This window comes from Anomalospiza imberbis, chromosome 16 (assembly GCF_031753505.1).
Source record: "Anomalospiza imberbis isolate Cuckoo-Finch-1a 21T00152 chromosome 16, ASM3175350v1, whole genome shotgun sequence".
Taxonomy (NCBI): Eukaryota; Metazoa; Chordata; class Aves; order Passeriformes; family Viduidae; genus Anomalospiza; species Anomalospiza imberbis.
The window spans coordinates 12,878,208-12,899,541 of NC_089696.1; the positions used below are offsets into that span (position 1 = coordinate 12,878,208).

The 21,334-nt window shown below is 39.0% G+C and overlaps 1 protein-coding gene across 1 annotated transcript in view; it reads left to right on the forward strand.

Annotated features, from left to right (window-relative positions):
• The window catches only part of SDK1 (sidekick cell adhesion molecule 1), a 385,938-nt gene that overhangs the window by 117,497 nt on the left and 247,107 nt on the right, over positions 1-21,334 (forward strand). Inside the window, exon 4 of the mRNA XM_068207135.1 lies at positions 2,548-2,695. Coding sequence (XP_068063236.1) covers positions 2,548-2,695 — 148 coding nt within the window. The remainder of the gene's footprint in view (positions 1-2,547; positions 2,696-21,334) is intronic.

Here is a 21,334-nt window from a genome sequence, read left to right on the forward strand (position 1 = left end):
GTGGTTTCAGGGGACAAAAGCTTTGGTAGCAGTGCCAGTGAAAAATGTGCCCATTTTCTCCTGCATCCCACTAATCATTCCCACTCCTGGCTTGCAGTGGAGCTCACTCCCCTTTAGGCTCAGCAAGAAGGCGTGTTTGAGCAGCTGTGGGCTGGGAGACTTCTCCAAAATTTCTAAAAGAGCAACAGTTCTTTTGTTGTGCTGTTAACGTTGTCTCCCAGCTCCTCCCTGCCCAGCTCCTTACCCAGCTGTGCAAGCAGTTGTGCTGGCACAGTGCAGGGAGCAATTCCTGAGGAAGTCCTGGTGAGAACAATAGTGAGAAGGAGACACAGGAATGCTTTTCCTTGATGCTGCTGCTGCTGAAGAATTCTGTCTCCTGAAATGACAGCTTTATTCCCCTCTGGAGGGGGGGAAGGTTTGCAGTGCAGAGTTTTGTCTCTCCAGGCTCGTTTGTGTGTGTTTGGCTGCTCTGGAGAGAGTAAGAAATGCAATTGCTTACTCTTCTTCAGTTTTAGTTTCCCCCCCCATTTAATTTGTAGATCTGCATTGCTGAACGAGGCTAAAAAGTTCTCTCTTAAATCTGTCTGAATTAAGCAGTCTGTGTATTAATTCATCTATTCATTTCTTTTCACTGATAATGACACTGAGGCAAAGCAAACCAGATCCTGTGTGACTTGGGAGATCTTTGGTCTTGAGCCTTTGTGACATCAATGGCTTCTGTAGTGAAATTGCCAGTCAGATTTGCACTTTATTCCTGCAGATTAAAGTGTTCTACAAGTTTTAAATATCCTCTTTCCCCTTCACTCAGGGTAGTTACTGATGCCATGTGATTGCTGTCTGTGTTTTAATGGTTTTGATTTAAATTAATTGATTTAAGCTGTGTGGATGTAGTGACGTTCCTAATATTTTATCATATCTTGCTTTTTGGTTATTCTTCAAAACATATCAGAAAGCAGTGTTCCAAAGGGTTCCTAAAGTCATCTTAGCCACTCATCAAAACTTATGGGAATTGAAATGTTAGTCTTTTAACTCAGAAGGATTCACAAGAAATGATCTATTTTTGCCAGTGAATAGAGGATGCTTCCCAATACACTTCAACTCAAGATCTCTAGTGAAGAATTGAAAGGTGTAATTATAATGGCACTGAGAAAGATCTGAGGTATTTTCCATGTCCTAGATATCTCAAGTAGCTGGGAACTTGTTAAATAATTTAAAAAATATTCTCAACACATGCTAACATATTACTTAACTGAATGGGAACAGATATTTATGAGAAAACTGCTGAGTAAATCTTAATTACAGGATGGGCTTTAAAACTCCTGTATTGTGAAAACTAAAATAATCATACGACAGTGAAGTTAATTAGATCCACCTCCACAGTTTGAAATTTCTTTTCAAGTAGCTGATCTGATTACAGTTATAAGGAATCTGGAGCAGCAGAGGAAGTACAATGCTGATTATGTCTGAATAAATAACTTGAAAATCACAAAGATGATTAAAGCTTCTTTAAAATACCATGTGTTTTTAATTTCTGCTCTTGTTCTGTCTCTTCTCATCTCCTGCCATTCACAGATCTGATAGCAGTCATTTCTTTTCTGTGTCCTTTGCATCCCTCTCTGCAGCACAGAACTTTTAGAGAACCCTGTTGTCCTTAAAAAAAATGGAATTCAGTGACACAAGCTGGAATAGTTCTCTGTTGTGTGTGTGTGTCAGTTTCCTAGTTTAAATCAAATTAAACTGCAGAGAAGTTCTTTGGAGGGTGAAGAAGTAAGAGCTTACAGCCCTGTTCATTTTAATGGATAAGAATGCAGTACAAAAGGCAAGGGAAAAACAAGAAAAAAACACTCACTTAAATTTCTCCAAGGTCTCCCCAGATACCTGAACTTGCCTGTGAAATAAAGCCTGCAGAGACAGGGGTTCTGCAAGGGTAGTATAATTTCTTCCATTAAAACTTCTGTTAAAAGCTGCTCTCTGACACTAGGGATGCACTGTTGACATTGAGATGTTGTGTCAGAAGGGCTGATAGCCCCCAGCGTGACCTTGGGATTCCGGGATCATTTTGGGATCCTTGCCTAGGTCGGACTCTCTGTTGGCCTGGCTGCAGTGGAAGAGCTGCTTGTCTGTTTGTGGAGCTGTGGATAAAAACCAGAAAGATGACCCAAAAACGGACATATTTATATACACCATGAGCATCCCTTTGAATTGCAGGGGTTTCCTTTTTATTGTTAAGGATTTGTCTGAAAAAAAACCCAACCAAGTGAAAAACCAAAGCAAACAAACCTCCATTAAAATGTCATTTTCAGTAAAAGCCCTCAGTTATTGCCCAAGAACACAGGGTGCACCAGCAGCACTAGGGTTTCCTTCATCTGCCTCTATAATCCTGAATCCCCAAATTCCAGACCGTCCTGTGGTCCAGAGTGTCCCATGAGTAATTATCAGTGCCAGTGGTTGGTGGGAAACCCAGTGATTTCCCTGTCTCCTGAAAAGAAATGGGGAGAAAGGCAACACTTCTCTTTTTTAATTTTTTTGTTTTAATTTTTTTTGCAGACATGGGAGATTTCATGGGCACAGACCAGAGAAAAACAGTGACTGAAGGCCAAGCTGCTGTTCTGAACTTCCCACACATCCTCAGCCACCCGAGGCCCCAAGTGACGTGGTTTAGAGACGGGCACAAGATTATACCAAGCAGCAGAATGTAAGTCAATTTAAAGCTCAAAATACACCCACCCTAAAATATGATTAATTATATTTGATAACACAGCTTACATTTTAAGTACACTAATTAAGGTTTAAAGAGAATAAAGTAGTCGTGTTCATACTAAGTTTGAGATAAATTGCTATTTTAAGACTGTCTCTGAACTTCTGAAGCAGTTTGACAAAATAATTCATGTGGTTTTAATGGTCCTGGTGCAGCATAAGGGGCTGGATGTGCAGAATGTCTGAGCTTCCTTCACGCTGTTCATTTCCATGATACATTTTGGAAAAAGGAATGTTCATCTCTCAATTAGGTTTACTTGAGTGCACTAACTTAATGAATTCTGAGGTTTTTTTCTTTTCAAACATGAATCTGTGTGGTTTGTTGCAGAGTTATGCTTAGTTCTGTTTTCCTCACAATAAAATTCTAGATATTGTCTATTCTTTTCATTATTTTTTTGCCAACAATGACAATTTTATTTATTTTTTACCAATTAACAGCTCACCCCTAATGACACAGTACTTGCATTTTGATTAGTTATTATCTCAAGGTGTGCTCATTTATCCTTTTCTGAAACAGTTATGAAGCCACCACGTGTTTTTATCTGCACAGTTTCCTTCAGAGACTGAAGGGCTTGGCTGTAACATTGAAAAATGTGGATTAAATCTTGTCTCATTTATTAGAATGCTGTTGAAATGCCAGGAATGTTGCTAGTTAGTTTTTACCTGTGCATTACATTTTCGTGTGTTCAAAGGGATAGATGTGCTAGCAAATGATGGTAATGGAATATTGCTGTGTTCCAGGAGTGCTTTAGAGTTCATATTAGAAAGGGAAAACATCTCTTAAATTTGAATTTTGCTAATCTGTACAGTATATTTTACTGCTGTGTGCCTTTTTGAAATCTGAAAGCTGGTATTAGAGTAGCTTTGAAACTGTTAAAATTAGTATTGCAGGGATGTGAAGAAACAATGTAATAAGTTATGAATAATTTAATAGCAATTTGATGGGAAACAGCTGGAAGATGAAACAATAGGTTCCTGGGCAATCTCTTGAAGAGAGCTAAGTGACAAATCCTGAGTTATTAACCATTAAGAATCTACTTCCCCCACTTGTGCTACATTACAAATTTTGTGTTGTCATTGCTGAGAATACACAAATCAGGAATTTGCAGATAGTGACAAGGCCTTGTTACCCTGCTACCTGAGAGTTTCCTGGGAGCCCTTACAGGGAACAGAGCAGAGTGACCAAGGCAAGCCTGCAGTGCCTGACAATGAGATTTGCCTGCGTACTCTTACAGTTTGGGAAAATTGCAAGTAAAGCTGTGTATGCCATGTATTTGTTAATGTAAAGATCCTGATTTTCACCTGCTGCGCTTTCCTCTTGCTCTTACCCCCTTGGGATTGCTGGGGTAAAATGACCTGTAACTGTGGTCCTGCTGAAAATGGGAGAACTGCTACACTGGCTACAGCAGGGCTGAAATACACCTCAAGGTTTCATATAAATTCCATTTCTCCGGTCAGAAATTTTGTCTATAAAGGGACACTTGAGGACATTTGTCTGGCCTGTGTAGGAACCTCTGAGTACTTCTGCAGCTGAAATGCCCATGCTGGAAGTGTGAGCCTGCTTGGAAGTTTGATAGATGGTGCACAGTGAGTCTGATATGTTCAGGAGGTGACAGATTTATGGTACGCACACCAGTCATCAGAGCACTCTGTGCAGTAGGTCTCAAAATACTGGAAAAACCAGAGAGCATCCACTCACATCTTGTTGTCCATGAAATTTGGGAAGTAAATATGGCAGCCCTATAAATACAGGAAAGCTGAGACATGGAGAGGATGCATATAAAACTGTGAGAAATGGAGAAATATCTTATGGGAGCTGGTTCTTACCTGTGGAGCAAGTTGTGCATTTCACACATTTTTTTGTGCTCCAGGAGGGATCAATTTCCCTGATCAGTTTAGCCAGTGATCCAGTTAGGCTGATGCATCAATCTCACTGGATCTCCTGCTAAACTGATCAGGGAAATTGATACAACCACCTTGTACGATGCTCTTTAATCTGATTAAAAGTACCTTATATTGCTAAATCAATATAAAGCTTTTTTAATGCTCTTAAACAAGCTTACAATGGTTTGGCTGAATCAATCAGCCATAATTTCATGTGTCAGCTGTAATAAAGATTTCTAGGAGTGACATTGCTGTGGTGCATGAGGAGTGAGGACATCAACAGGGCAAAAAATGGGGAGAACAGTGGTGGTTATGGTGAAATTCATTCAAATAGGTGGTTGAGTTTTACTCATGCAAAAGCCTTAATTTACATGTGCTTAACTCTGCACCATGTTTATGCCATAAAAATGATCCTGATGTTTGTGTGCATGGATTCTTCTCACTGATGTGGGAACAGAGTTGTCCTTAGGTGAGAGATAGAAAAGATCAAAAGTAACACTAGTTCTGAGAATAAAAAATAAGAAATTCTTGAGACGTTTCAAGGAATGTAATTTAATTGGCTCTGCAGTAAGGCTTTCCTAGCAGGTTTAGGGTGCTAAATGCTGGTGTACCAGTATTTAGGGCATTTTTGGGGAGGGGCCCTGCCGGCTATTCAGCATCTCTGGGCACCCTTTGCCAGGGCCTCACCACCCTCATCAGAAAAGATTTCTTCCCTGTATCCACCCTCTTTTAGTTAAAAACTATCCCTTCTTTTCCTACCACTATGTGCCCTTGTCAGTTGTTAAGGTTGGGGGGGGGAAAGATCAGTGAATAGCTTTGGTTTCACCTTTTTTTAGATCCTACTCTTGAGAGTGTGCATGGCTGTGACATTTTCAGGGAGAAAGTTTCCTTTGGGACACAGGAAATTTTTTTTCAAATTGCACACTATTTAATTTAACTGCTGGTGTTACTCAAAGTGGAATTTGCAAATAAGCATTAGTACCTATCCAAATGGTGCTGGTAATATTTTGTTAAAGCCTCCAGATAAAAACAGGGAATAGGATGACAAGTTGCTCCTAAATGAGTGGGCATGTAAAGTCAACAAATCCCTGTATAATACATAAATGTGAAGCAAGTGGCCTGCACATACTCCTGGGGTTGTTGTTATAGTTTATGACTTAAGGCAACTAACAAATATGCAGCAGAGTCAGTGGGACATGATGGTGTGTGTTTAAAAATTTAAGTCCTAAAAGTCACTGTCACCCCCTCCTCGATTAGTGCAGTGTGGGTGTACATTCATTTTGGCTTTTATGCATTCATCAAAGCCTCAGCTTGGTATTTTCAAGAGGTGTTTCTGGAACAGAATGAAGCTTTGTACGTGCTAGAAAAGTATAAAGTGGAGAATTGGAGAGGAGACTAAAAGATCAAGAGCAAGAGAAAATGAGCAAGGAGAAGAATTAGGGTTTGAGGTGTTTGTTATTATTCTACATTCCCCAAGAAGTTCTAGAGGAGGCTTCACATTACACCCAGACAGATTCATTTCCAAACACACCAGCAGAGAAATGTGGAGTTACAGCTGCACTATTATCCAGGGTCTTGACTGATGGGATGATTTTGCCTGTTTCCCTGCACATCTTACCAAAACTAGCAGCTCTCTAAAGGTGACTGCATCAAAAGAAATTGCTGCTCTGGGATATCAAGTATTTTGCTTGCCTTGCCTGCCTGTACTTCATCAGGCTTAAAAGCAAAGAACATTTAACTTCCTTTACACGAGCACAAACAGTACCTTGGAGAGGTACAAAGGACAGTAGCACCATCAAGGTCTACAATTGCCTTTCACTCGTGGCATTGAGGAATTAAATTCTTAGTACTCTTAGAGGGTTTTTTACCTATCTCTAAGTGAAGCGTTTTTCAGAGAAAAGGTTCATTCCAGCCATCAATTCATTTAATTCATTTTCTTTAAGAAGAAAACTTCTATGCAGACGTTATTACTGTCTTAATTATCTTCCTTACAGTGAAACTGCTCTTTCCCATGTAAGCTGCAGTTAGATGAATACAAACTCATGTCTTTTGACAGTGGAATTATGTCTGACACAAAACAGGCAAGTTCATTTTTGGTGTATAAAGGCACTTCTGGGGCGTCCCTTTCAGCAGGATGGACATTTAGTCAATTCACTCGTGAGGAACGGAAAGACTTCACAAATGCACCTCATCCCCCTAGGCAGGAATGCTGGATTGTATTGCCTCCAGGTACACATGGGTTAATATCTGTGTTTTGCACTCAGATCAATTCATTATTGGATGTACTCGGTCATTATTAACTCTTAGAGACTGAAGTTGCTGGCAGATCGTGGAAATTAAAATGCATTCAGCACAAGCAACTCTCTCCTGACCTGCTGTGGTTTTGAACACTCACAATACTTTGCAAATAGGCAAAGCTGGTGCAAATTTATTAGACATTTTTTTAAGTAAAATTGTAAATGTATTAATGGCAGCCTCAAAAAAAGAGTTGTAGCTAAGTAGGCTTTAAAATATGAGAAAAATTGAAGTATCTAGGAATAATACATCAAATTTGGGGCTGATAATAGCATTAAATTAGGTTTTGCTTTGATGATAGCAGCTGACTTAATGTGCCATGTATATATTTTTCACTTTAAAACAAACACCACTTCATTTTTCTGTGAGCAGTTCTAGTGGCACAGAGCATCTCTCTGCAAATACCAGCCTGTCACACAACTTAAGCCAGTTGCACATAATTACTTTTCACATACACTGGATAATACTTTCATTAAGATCATGATGATTATCATTACTGAACAATAAATTCAGAGACTGTCAACTCTGCAATGTATTAGCTGAGCAATAGTTTAAAAAATAAAATTTGCAGATCTTCTGTCTGCTAACATCATGGAGTGACACCTCTCAGCAGTAAGATGTGAAAAAGCCCTATAATATTTGGTTTATCTGAATTTACCTTTCATAGGCTCACATTAAGGTCTGTACCTGAAAAAGAAGAGTATTTGGTAGAATTAAATTATTCCCTTAAACTAAAATTCATCACCACCCCCCTGTAATCAATTCATTTAGCCAAACTTCTGCACTGAGTAGCTTCGGTTTGGAGGAACAGGCAGCACCAGGAATCATCTTCCAATAGCTTCAGTGTTGTCCCAGGGCCTGTGTGGGTGTGAAGGACTGTAGGGAAATCTCCCATCATCTCTTGGAGTGCTCAGCTTGGCACTGTCAGGGGCTGTGTGAGCATCATTGTCTGTCAGGGCTGCCGTGGGTATCACCGTGCTCAGCAGAGGGAAACAGCAGCACCCCAGGGAAGCACATCCCAGCATTATTTCCCAAAGCTGTTTGACTTGTCTGGATCCAGCCTCACTGCTTTCCTCTCTGCACATCATTGGTTTGCCACAGGTTTCAAACATACGTGTCAGAAATTAATGTATTGAGACCTCTCATCTTCCCGGGGTGATCGCTGTTGTTCGGTTTGATGGAGGGGAGGAGGCTGAGGTGGCACCTGGGGACCACGGGATGCTGAGTGCAGGGTGGCTGGGAGCAGCACAGCCCCTCCGAGGTGGGACAGGGACAGCAGGAAGAAAACATTGCTGCCACAGAAAATGCCTCTTAGCAAGGCTCATTTGGAAGGGGATTCTTCCCAGGAGAGGCACTGGGGCTGATGAGATGAGAGGCACATTTTGGGATTTGACCAATACGTTTCATTAGAAATTTGGACCACAAACCACAGAGGGTTTTGTAATGTATGTTTTTTTCATAAGCCAGGGGAAGTTGCTGCCATTATGGTAGCACTGTAAAATCCATATCTTTGCTAGAAAAAAGTGGATGCTTGGAACTAATATTGTGCTTTAATGGGCCTCAGCTGCTCACAGTATCTTCCAGGACAATCTTCAGCAGCTGTAAATTTCAATAAAACTTCAAAGATCACTGTCTAGGAGGAAAATCTGACTCTTGGATATTGTTTTTCCTATGATGATCACATATAAGGAACAAAATCATTTTATGTGCTACTACCCTTATTAATCATAGATTTGGAATTTGTAAAACAAAGGCAATGGAAGTGTCACTAGAAGGAAACCTTTTTTGCTCTAAGCATGATTTACTTATCACAGCTAGCAATGAAATTGATTTATGAGTTTGTTGCTTTCTGGGGACAAATGTACTTTGAGAAAGAAAATATGGACTGTGAAAGAAGTGTTAATAGCATGACTCTTTGAAAGTGAATTATATGCTATTTTTAAAAAACCATCCTCAATCTAGAGTGGGTCAATATGAAGACTTCTTGTCATTGTATTTTCAGGCTCACTTTCTACATCTGCTGCATTTTCTAATCAGAACTAAAGATGCTATTAGGAACAAATCATAAATATAATCCTTTAATAACTAATGTACTTTTGTGGGAAACCATTTTTCTGTCAATCTTTGAACTACTCTGGCTACAAATGGAAATATTTTAATATGCAGCCAAGATAAGACTATTTAAAAGTGTTGCAGTCATTCTTAAGAGCAAATATGCAAAAGAAAACTATTGCTTTATGCTTTAAAAGTGGCAATTGTTCACAAATCCCCGGGAACAATTTATTTCCTGTGGCCCCTCATATATCTCTGCTTTTATGGAAATAGATGAAAAATGCTTGTGATTTATCAAATATAGCAAAAGGTAATGTCTTATGTTTACCAATCAACTTTTATTAATCAAAACTGACTGAAGTAAAAGGTATCTGTCAGTACTGCTGGCTCTGTACTACAAAGGATTGTTAATTTTCCTTCTATGCAGGAAAGGACAAATTCTGTCTTGCCTCATGATTCCAGTGGATTTTTATGTGATGTGAAAAGGTGCTAAGACATATAAGTTTGTAGCTTTAAGATACAGGTTTATGTGGAATACTTTAAAAGCCTTTCATTTTGGCAGATTTACTTTTATAGTGAAAACTGCTGTGTGATTCAGGAAGAAAAAAAAAAAAAACCCAAAACCACAGAACCTGGCACTCTGGGGATATATTGTGGCTTTTGTGGTTGATTTGCATCAAGTCTACTTTGTTAACAGTATTCAACTTGAATTTAAAGAATTTGCTTCAATGTGAAGCAGTTTTACATTAATGAGTGCTGCAGGGAGGCAGGAGCTGGCAGCATGTGCCGTATCCCGGGTGCCCAGAGTGGGGAGTGGAGCTGCTTTGTGCTTGGCCTTCACCAAACGGGTTCCACATGAATTTAAACCCATTGCAAACGTGCTGTCTGCTCTTCCATGGGGCAGGGTCATCCGTGGGAGAGGAGGCATTTTTGGCTCTGGTGAAACTTTTGAAGGCATCTTGCAATTAGAAGTGAGAAAACAGTCGAATTCTGCCAAAATTTGTGTGAAAACTGCTCCTTGTTAGTGTTACCTTTTATTTCTTAATACACACCTGTGGCTGTTTTTATGTATTACACAGATCCCTTGTTTTACATGAAAGGACCAATTCTAGATATAGACAAGGAAAATGTTTATTGGGGTGAGCACAGCCATTGCTTGCTCAGCTTCACTCTCTTTGCTTTTCTCTCTAAATTCTCTCTTTGCTTTTCTCTCTAAATTCCTGCCACTCGAGTGGGGAAGGAGTGGAATAGATCAACCTGCTTTTCATCATAGCAGGGCAAAGGGAAATGGATAAGGAGTGGAAATGCTGGAGGAAATCTCTTCCTTCCCTCACCTCCCAGGAGTGTCAATGTCCTGGGAGTGTGGCCCTCACTTTTCTTTAGTTTCTTCCCCAAAAATTCTTGCTGAGCTTCTCAACTTAAACACGCAGCAAACCCTCTGTACTGCCACTGATCCATCCCAGACTTGGAAATGCCCTGGAACTCCCCTGCAGTCTCCACAAAACTGAACATTACCAGCATTTTATTTCTGTTTGTTGTGGCTTATTTGAAGAATCAGGACCTAATGTGTCATTGAGAAATAACAGGAGGACAAATATCCAGCAATTTCAGGCTTCTATGTGCCTGGCTCCTTGAATTCTCAGAATTGAGGTTTAAAGGAGACCTTATTTAGGAAAAGCACTTGAAAGCATTGCATCTAAGGGCTGTACTACAATATTTCTTGTATTTTTTTCTAAAACCTCAAAGCCTATTCACTTTATAAAGTGGGGTTTTGCTAGATTTTACTCAATACTTTTTCAAGAAACTGCATTTGCTGTTGTCATTCAGCAGCCACGACCATTTGCAAGAATTTTAACAACTCTGCTGCTGCCTGCCAGCTGCCATGTGTTCCTTCCCTGCTCCCTGCATAAAACCTCTTCGCTGCAAGAGGACTGCAATACTTTCATGGTAATCACTAGTTCAAATCACTGATTATTTTAAAACATCAAATCTCATTTTTGGCAATCCATCATCTGTTTCCATGGGAACTGAAACTGGCCTCAGCAGCCATAAGAAGCAGAGTTTATTGGGATACTTACACATTTCAATGGCTGTTGTTAGACAGCTGCATTTTCTGTTTACCCAACAGATATTGCTGCAACAACCTCATAATACCCTTTAAAAATTCTATATGCATTTCATTTTAATTCATTTATGTCTTTATTCATATTTTTCACAACTTAGCAGAAATATTATGATGAGGGAGAGGGAAATGTCAGTAATTTCCATCATATGCAGTCAATATTGGATGTTTCCATGCAGTGTCTTGACTAGTGGTTTAACTGGGGCTGTGACAAAAAAGAATGCAAAAATGCCCTGCCTTGAGGGGCCAAAAACAGGTGGAGGCTCCCACTTTTCAGCTGCAGCATTTTCCCTTGGTAATCTTATCCCAGAGTTTCTGCTTTCCAAAGTCTGATTTCCTCAGTACCTTTTGCCCCAGAATAATTATTTCCCCAAGCCTGCAGCTCATCCTTCTGCTGCAGAGCTCAAATTCTCCTAATTCCTGCTATTTCACCACCATTTTTAAACCCCATTGATCAAATCAGCAAGGAGTAGCAGTGTGGATTGGAAAATGTTGTTTTGCTGTAGATTTGTGTGGAGTATTTCAGTATCAAAAGGAGTAACTGGGCAACTAATTGAGTGTAGTGTTGATGTGCATATGTATCAGCTTTTATTCTTTTTTTCCAACTGCTTTAGAGTGGAAATTATTATTTTGAAGTTTGGCATTATTTTGGTTCAGAAGTGAGGCAGCCATTTAAGACAAATCTCAAACTGTTCTACTCACAGACCTTCTATCAAACAAACAACCCTCATCTTCTCCCATCTTCTGTGATGATTTTATCATCACAGGGGGAAACTGGCTTACAAGGAAGCATTTTGGGGCAAAATAGATCATATTTACTAATAAACATGCTGAAATTAAATTCAAGATTATTTGTCTTGCAAAAAAGGGAGAGAGAGGGAACTGCAACATTCTCTATCTAGTGCTGAGGTGCAAGGGTAGAAATGCTGATTTTTTCCAGGCTCCCACATAATCTCTAAGGAGTTTCCACTAACATGAAACATCTCATAAATCTACTGCAGAATCTGGCAAAACCACTGACTGCCTTTGTTTGTCAGCTGCTAAAGCACTGGATCTTGGTTAAGTTCAGATAAATTAAGGGAATTAACTTGTTTAATAAATTATTTGTTTAATAAAAGGATTCAGTTCCCTGATTTGTTGGGTGACACCCCAATAGAAGATTTTCTAATTCTGCTGCAAGTCTAGGGAGTCTTTGGATCTTTGGTTGTGACTCTTTCTGTCCCAGATCTAACCTGGAAGGAAGTTTAGTGGAAGTGCCTTGAAAATTCTCAGTTCTTGCTTCTTTCTGTGCTTTCACAGGGCTGATCTCAGATCAAGTAATCACTGGTGCAGTATTTGCCACAAAAAACACTTTCTAAAGAAAATATCTGCCCTCACTTCTTTGTGTCAGAGTGTTTATCAATAATTTATTCACATTGAGCATAATTATGAACAATTCAAGCTATATTTTCACACAGATGGATTTTTCTGCACTCATACGTAATTAAAAACCTGCTGCATGAGGGGATGATAAATAACTGGTAAGAAATGGCTGAAGGTGCACAGCAAGAGGGTGAGAGCAGAGAATATTCTACAGCTGCTTTGCTGGGATCTAGATCTGGTACTGACTACACCCAAATCTGGTTTTAACAGCATTATTTGAAGAGTAAACTAGTTTATATTAAAGAATTTTTAATTTATTTTAGATGAAGCAGTGAAAATACCTTGAAGAAATCCTGTAAATAGGTATTGATTTAAAGAAATATTCCAATACAAGAAATAAACTAACATGCCACTCATAATTTAATAAAACCAGGGAGTTGGCCAAATATTCTTGTTCCAGAGAAATAAAGAGAAGTGTCTCTTTAATATTAGAATGCCTGATAGCGTCTAATCCATAGCTGTCAGTGTTAATTTCACTAAATAAAAGACTTTATGGTGCTGAAAGGTTCACTAATCAAGATTCATAAAGGTACAATTCCAGTTGTCATCCTCTTGTCTCTTTGGGAAGCCACTTTTGTACACTAAACAATTCCTGAGTGGAAAAAAATACCGAGCATAAAGTAGAAAATCCAGTGTGTAAAACACACTTTGGTTTTTCTCGTGGAACCTTGAAGGTGATGCTGGATGGATAAAGGATCTGGACATCATGCCTGAATTTTTGAATTATTAAAGCAAAATTATTTCACTGGTAGAAGAATTTCTGATTGAGGATCAGCTTTTAGAGCTCTCTTTTCCTTGCTGGGAGGTTTCTGTCAGTGAATTGTGGGGTGTCTGAGTGCTGTCAGTTCCTCTGAAACCTGCTGCACCCCATGGGATATTCCCTTAATCTGGCTAACACATCCTGTGACTGGTAGGTGTGAATTTTAATCATTTCTGTAGTAAGACTCATTTTCATCAATTGCAGCACATTTTTGCTCGTTCAATACGTCTGTTTGAGGTGGCACAGATGGGTTGCTCTACACAGGGGCAAAGACAACACGTTCTATTGGTGCACTTCAGATTTTCTGTAACTTTCTGTAAGGGTAAAGAGCCTCTGCACCATGGAAAAGAGTCAGAGCACAACAACAGATCCAAGCTACCCAACCAGCTGCCAGGTGATTTCCTAAGAATTTAAACTTTTAAATTTCCTAATGCTTCATTTACACCTCTGAAATAACATAGTAATAAAAACTCCCTTTGTATAACATCAAAGTACTTTCCACAGGGTTGCAGTTTTAACTGCCATGCAGATCTTATAAAAAAAATCCATTGGGTCGTTCCTCATATGCAAATGTTGAGTCTCTTTTTTATTAAATTGCAAAAGAGATTTACCAGAATTATGAAAAGTACTCTGAGCTTGTGCTTTATAAATGCTAATATAAAATCTAGTATTTTAATAAGTTTTTTAAATTTGCATTTTTGAGTTCATTGAGGGAGCTTTGAAGGTGCACCCTCTCCCTTTGACATTCACTTTCTGTTCCAGCACTTCCTATTCCTTTAATAGAGTCACACTTAAGGAGCTCTTTGTACTTTAATCTTTTAACCATTACAGAGTCACAGATCTGCTTACCCTCTGGTTTACATCAGAATTGTCCTGAGCCATTTCCCTGTGTGAATGGCTCATCTTATTCTTTCCCAATCGAGCAGATCACGAATGACAAAAGGAAATGGTCTGGGCTTTGGGTTTTGGTTTGTCTGGAGATTTTTACCATGAGTTGTACCAGTGATGTGTTTGGTGGATTTACATAAAAGTTCATTTCTGTGTTTGCACTCAAGCTTTGGGATTTTTCAGCTCCTGGAAGATTTTCAAATCAAATGCTCTGGGTGCAGGTAACCACCTCTTTTTCCTTTGGATGGTTCTGTGTTACTGTGCACACTTATCATTCTGAAAGCTGAAATAATGGTAAAGGTAATGAAATCTCATGCTTCAGGGCATATGCTAATGCCTACAAATCTATTTCACATTTTGTGAGGTTAATTAGTTAATATGTGTACAGCATTTAGAACATAATTAATTTTAAATTTATGCCAAGAATTGCTACAGAATGATCATCTGTGGAACTCAAGAGTTAATTTCTTCTGTATACACTGTGGAAATGAAGAACAACATTAATTTTTTACGTCATCTGTGTTTGTTACAGACAGATCATTTGTCCCACAAGAGTAATTTCTGCTACATTTAGTTTGTTTAAAGAACAACTAATCCTGGTTAGTTGGATCATAAGATCACAGCTGCCTGATGAACTCTGCGAGACACTTGGAAATGCTTTGGATTCACACATCATCCTCCCCCTGGGAACCCTCCCAGTGCAGAACTAGGGCTGCTTTTCCTGGCAAGGGTGATCTTCTCTCCATCGCGGGATCAGAAGCGCCTTGAGATGGATGCTGCAAAATTTCCAGTACCTGGAAAGCAGGATTTGTAATGGGAAGATAAGAGGTGAAGCTGGAATATATTTGTGTTGTAGAAGAGTAGATGTTCACAGAGAGAATTTTGAATAGTTGTGGTAGACTGCAGGGAGGAAATCAAACCCAACCTCTTCCCTCTGTGCTTCTTCTGTGGAAAAGGGGTTATTCTCAATGCACTGAGTAAATAAAAGCAAATAATAAAAAAACACTTTCAAAAAATTATTCAGGGATAATAACCTTGACTGAATTTAGGGGAAGGGCTGGACTGCTTTCACTGATAATTTTAGTTTTTCCTCCTCAGAAGGTGCACATAACTTATCTTTGTTACTCAATCTGTGTGGATTTGCACTAGAAAAAAGACATTAATATAAGATTTTCACCCCACATTATTTTGAATTAGTAAAATAGCTCAGAATGAGATTTGTAATTACAAATTGGCATCAAGTTGAAGTATGTTGAAACAAGCATTTCTCTACAAAGCTTATTTTCACAGAGCCCAAAATGGTTGATACTTGCATTACATGTTGTGCTTGTTTGTTTTATGATTTTTCCTGGAACTATGTTTGCTGTCATTTGCAAACAAGAGAGATCAGTCTGTTATTTACTGAGGCTGAGTAAATCACAGAGTATTATCCAGTTAGGAGACAGTACACAGAGTAAGCAGATCAGGAAAATGTATTTCAATGCCAGCTTCATTAAGTCGATAATCATCTCAATATATTCCCTTACAATTTCAACAATTAGTAGCCATAGTTTTCTTCTCGTGATTATCTTTAATCAGTGCCACAAAAAAAAAAAAATGTCCAAGAAGAATTCCATGGTAATTGGAAGCTTCCAGAAAAATGTTCTTGATGTGTGGAGCATTGCAGCAAGCAGTCACGGGCCCCAAATTTGCTGGTTCATTCTGCATTCTGAGGAGAGGAATTCATCCCAGGTGCTACAGCAGCAGCTCACCTCTGAGGAAGCACCTTCATTTCTGACAGAAACCATATGTTCCTTCAAAAAAATATCCTTGTTCCCAGATACCTCAAGAGCAGGACATGGCCACATGCAGACAGTGCTGGTGGCCGTGGTGGCCACATTAGGGTGGTGTTGGGATTTAGGGTTCTGTGACTGCTTCTGTCTCCTGGCAGGATTAGGGGAAACTGCTCCACTCTTGAAAAGCTCTTGGTGTGCTCTTAGCTTTGCTCACTCAATAACTTTTGTGCTGGGGTTTCAATTTCAGTTTCTGGTGTTTCAGCCTAAATTTCTTAAGGTGGTTCCCCCCACCCCGCCCCAAAATTTCTTCAGAATTTTCAGGAATAGATTAAAACAAATCAATAAACTGATTTACAGAACATAGAAGTGAATAATACCATGAGAAATGGAAGAAATACCTTCTCTTGAAGTTGCCCTGAAGTGGGAGACAGTGAGGAAAACCAGGAGCTGGCTCTGCCCTGTGTCTGTCTCCTCCCCAGCCCCTAGAAATCCCATGGACATGGCCTGACCCAGCCTGTGGTCACAGGGCTGCTCAGGTCACTTTAGGGACTGGCTGTCCTGGGGATCCCACCCTGATTGTGTCCAAAATTCACGTGCTAAAGCCAGTTCTGCATCTCACAGGGCTTTGTGCTTGCAATGATAAACATCTTGTGTGTTTTGAGGAATCTGGATATTTAGAATTATGACATTCGCTTCAGAAGGAAAATTCAACAATCCAAAACTTCCTATTCACTTCGTTCCTGTCTAGAGATGAACAAGAACCTGGTATTTCCTTTTCATTTCAGAAGTGTCTCATAATTGAAGTAAATAAATTTCAAAGGTGTCTAGAGTTGCACATACACATTAGTCTGGCTTGAATAGAGTAGTTGGATTCTTGATATGAATCTTCCGTGAGGAATGAAGCTCCATGAACATCTTCTGTTCATTCTGTTTATCTGCTCGAGGTATATTATTATTATTATTTTTAGTTGACTTACAGATTTTAAATAAATGTTTCTGTGAGATAGTGTCTTACAGTATGTTTTGTAATGTGTCATAAAATTTGCTGGGAATCATCTGAATTGATCACACCCAGAGTGAAATACACTGATAGAGCGTTTCCATGGTGATTTCTTGTTTTTCTGATCATGTCTTTTAATTCTCTCTCTCTCTCTAATATGTTAGACAGGTTGCTCTCCCTGGAAGCTCATGGACTGCAAGAAGCTTCAGTATTTTCCTGTGCTCCCTGCTGCTTTGTGTATTCTGTCACTGGCACAGTCACTTAATTATCTGACAGGCAATAACTGCTCTCGGAGGGAGTAAAAACAACTGTTGAATTCGTTTCTAAATTATATCATATTGCTCTGTTCAAAACCTCTTTTAAATAAATGTTGAGGGTAGAACTATTGATGTGGTTTTTAAACTTTAAATTTCAGTTAGTTCAGATCATTTTAAATAGTCCTTCAGCAAGAATAAATCAGTTTTTATGACTTATAACTTTCAATTACCGCCTTCGGAGGGAATAACAGCGTTTCGAGGAGCTGTAAAGTACAACAACAAGAAGTGCTGCTGTTCCATTTGTGCAGGCTTTGAGCTCCTGTGGAACCTTGACAGGAGTTTTTTGTGAGGAAGCACATCCTAGAGGAATCCTCGAGTGTGTCAGTCTGAGGTGTGGCTTTGATCTCGTGTTGGAGCTCTCACCTGGGGAGCTTCCTGCCAAACCTTGGGGGGGATGGATGATGCTTGACCTACTTTGCTGTGCTTCAGCTGTTCCACAGAAATGGTCTGAGAATCTCAAGCTGTGCCCTTGAATTGCCTGGAAAGAGGTTTCCTCTCTGCAAATTGCCAACTGGTGGCTCTGATGGAGAAATTTCTGGCTTAACTAATAGCTGACTCCATTGCAAGGTGTGGGGCAGTGCAAGAGCTTTAAATTGTAGCAAATTTGAGCTAAATCAGGTATGGACCTATTGTTAGATACTTATTTAGACATAAGGGTTCTGTATTTAGAAAAAAAACACTATGGAGTTAGATGGATAGGGAGAATCCACACAATAGCGTGGAATAAATAGAAGCCCTACCTGCTAATTGATTCTAAGTGTGTTAAAGGACCCAGCTGATGAGTTCTTAGCTGAAAATGTTGGTTTTTAACAAATCTTTCAGAGCCTGGTAAAATCCAAAGGCTTATGTGACTGCTAGAATCCCAGTCCTTAAAGAAACAAAAAGAATGACTGGAGTGGGAATCTCATTAGGGGCTAGCATTCCTGGGCAGAGGAGCTGAACGGCTCTGTTGGCACTGCAGCACCAAAAAATGGTAAATTCATCCTGCTTTAATTCCTGAGAGTGTCATTTACTGATTTGTTTCTGCCTGAGCTCTGGTTTTGAGTATGCAGATTCAGCTAATAAGATAGACTTTGGAAAAAAATGGAAAGACCGGGGTAATTTTTCTCTCCTCCTTTCCTGACTCTCCTGCCTGATGTTGGCACTTGCTTGCACAGCTGCTGTTGGGCACAGAGCACGTGTTGCTGTCACTGTGAGGTTTTCTCTGCTGGCCCAGGGCTGTACCAGGTAAATTACCTCCCCCTAAGTTTCTCTTGGTCCAGCCCTAAGCTGATGGGTGCCAGGGCAGAAAACAATACCCACGTTCATTTTTGACTGTTTAGGGAGCTTTTCCTCTGACCAATAACACAACTCCTGAGGCTGTTTTACTGGATTGATTATTCCTACTATTGCTTTACTGAAAGAGAAATGAGGAAGCAACTGTTTGAAAATCTTGTCTGAATTGTTTGGCTTAAAACCTTTCCGAAGCATCTATTTCTTGTTTGCATTCTCTGGCCTTGTCTGTAGCATTCAACAGGTAGGAAACTGTTTTCCTTTCTGCTATGATAATACCACATTCTACGATCTAAGAATTTTTTTTTTCTTTCAATAAAGCGTTACATCCTTTTTTTCACTGAAACAAAGACAGATCAATGAAACCCATGAAAAAGCTGCTAAATTGGCAAATGCAACATTAATTCCAGGGTAGCTGTGTTATAGATTGGCCTGATGTTGTCCCAGTTTAAACTTAAGAAAGAAATTAGCATAGGAAGCAATAAGATTTGCAAAGGATAATATTTTCTCAGGTGAAATACCATTTGGATTGTCAGGCATAGAAATTTAGTTAAGACAATACTGTCCTCTAAAGCAACTTCAGTGAAATTATACAGAATCAGAAAAATGAAAGTCTTGAACAGTAGAAATAGGAAGAATTTTCTTTCTTTCTCTTTCTTTCTTTCTTTCTTTCTTTCTTTCTTTCTTTCTTTCTTTCTTTCTTTCTTTCTTTCTTTCTTTCTTCTTTCTTTCTTTCTTTCTTTCTTTCTTTCTTTCTTTCTTTCTTTCTTTCTTTCTTTCTTTTTCTTTCTTTCTTTCTCTCTCTTTCTTTCTTTCTTTCTTTCTCTTTCTTTCTTTCTTTCTCTTTCTTTCTTTCTTTCTCTTTCTTTCTTTCTTTCTTTCTTTCTTTCTTTCTTTCTTTCTTTCTCTCTCTTTCTTTCTTTCTTTCTTTCTTTCTTTCTTTCTTTCTTTCTTTCTCTCTCTCTCTCTCTCTCTTTCTTTCTTTCTTTCACTGTTCCTGCTTTTCTTTCCCTTCTTCTCTCTCACTTGCAATACATGGATTGTAAGATATCGTCATTTGCTGCATAAATCGACATTTTACCTTTTGTAGATGATTTGCAGAAATTTGGTGGCTTAGATTCATATAATGGAATTCAAATCATGTTGCCCTGCTGTTCCAGGATCTGAGTTGCTGTTCTAAGGCTTCCAGTACTCTGCACTTCTGGCCCTTGATGATGCTCTTTGCACAACCCCAGAAATTACAGGTTTGGACCCTTTGTGAATGATGAGTTGGGAACTTCGGGATGTATTTCAGATAATTCTGTAAAATACTGCCTAGAGTAGGATGATATAAATCCCATTTCCCCACGTGCCCCAGGAATTCCCCACATCTGTTGTGTTTCCTGCATTGGAACCCTACAAGGCAAAAAGGGACCAGTTCTCCACCTCTGCATGTTTGTAATTGTCCTTAAAATAACTCCAATGTAAAGTGACTTAAAGTGTTCTGAAAGTAACTCCAATGAGTGTCAGTTCTTATTCCTGCAGGAGGAGGCTTCACCCGAGCAGGGAAGATAGAAAAGGGTTTGATTACCAAATCCCAGTATGAAAAAGGCTTTAGATCCAGAAGACATTTAGCAAAAAGAATGCACACTGATCAACATCTGGAGACAAATAGGGTCCTGCAGGAGGATGTTAGCTGCAAAATAAAAGCAAAGAGGATAATAAATGCAGATTATCAATAAACAATAAGATTAGAGAAGACATTTCAGCTGTAAGCTCTTCTTAGGGCTATGAGAAAATATATTCAATTTTTGTTCTACAGCCTGAAGATGGTCTCATAGCCCAAGTGTCATCTCTTATTTGGCTTTCTTTCCTTGTGCAAATTAACCCTTCATTCAGTGTTTTTATGCTCAATACTGATGTTGAAAATTACATGAAACCATTCTATTTTTAATCTTAGCAACCTTCTCTCAGTAGCTTTCTGAACAGTCTTAAGTAGTTAATGACTTCAGAGATAAATGGATTGGCTTACACCATTCATTTACAAATGCAGTCAAGATCAGTAAGATGTACAGCAGGATATAATTACCATCAGTGGCAAATGTGTACATTGTGTAGCTTCTGTTAAGTCCCAGTGCAAGATTTTTTTGATAAATTTGTTTAAAATGAAATATCTTGAGCAACTTTACTTCTACCCTTCTCCAAATCTCTGATATCTTGTGAGTCTCTTTGATTGATCTGGGTAAAATTATTCTTTTATTAGAATAAAGGATTAATTGTATGATCAAACTCAAAGAAATCACAGGATTTTTTTCAAAAAGTAACATTTCCAGTAAATTTTGCTGTTATCAGAGGGTTTTATATTTATATACTTTTATTTTTTTGCTTTCTGATAGAATAAACCAATCAATATCCCGGGAGATTTTTCTCGGTCGGCGTGTAGAACACAAGAACCATTTGTGGAAAGCTTTATAACCTCTTTCCTAGTGAAGGATCACTAAAGAGGTTTCCTCTGCTGACTGACATTGCTGGGAATGTGTTTTTTAAGCTCTACAAGAGTGTCATGGCTGTGATAAGGAGCAGGAATGGGTCGTTTGCTGTGCTTGCAGAGAGACACTGATGCTCCCTCTGTTGAAAGGCATCGATTTTCCCATTTTCTCTTGCATCATAAGTAGACATTGAGAAAAAGTACCACTTGGTGATTGTTTGCATGGCAAAGCAGAGTTGAGATGCTTTTCATTTAAACAGGAATCTTGTTGCTGCATTGATTTTATCTGACTGCTGTTTGTTCCTGTGCACAGATCTAATGTA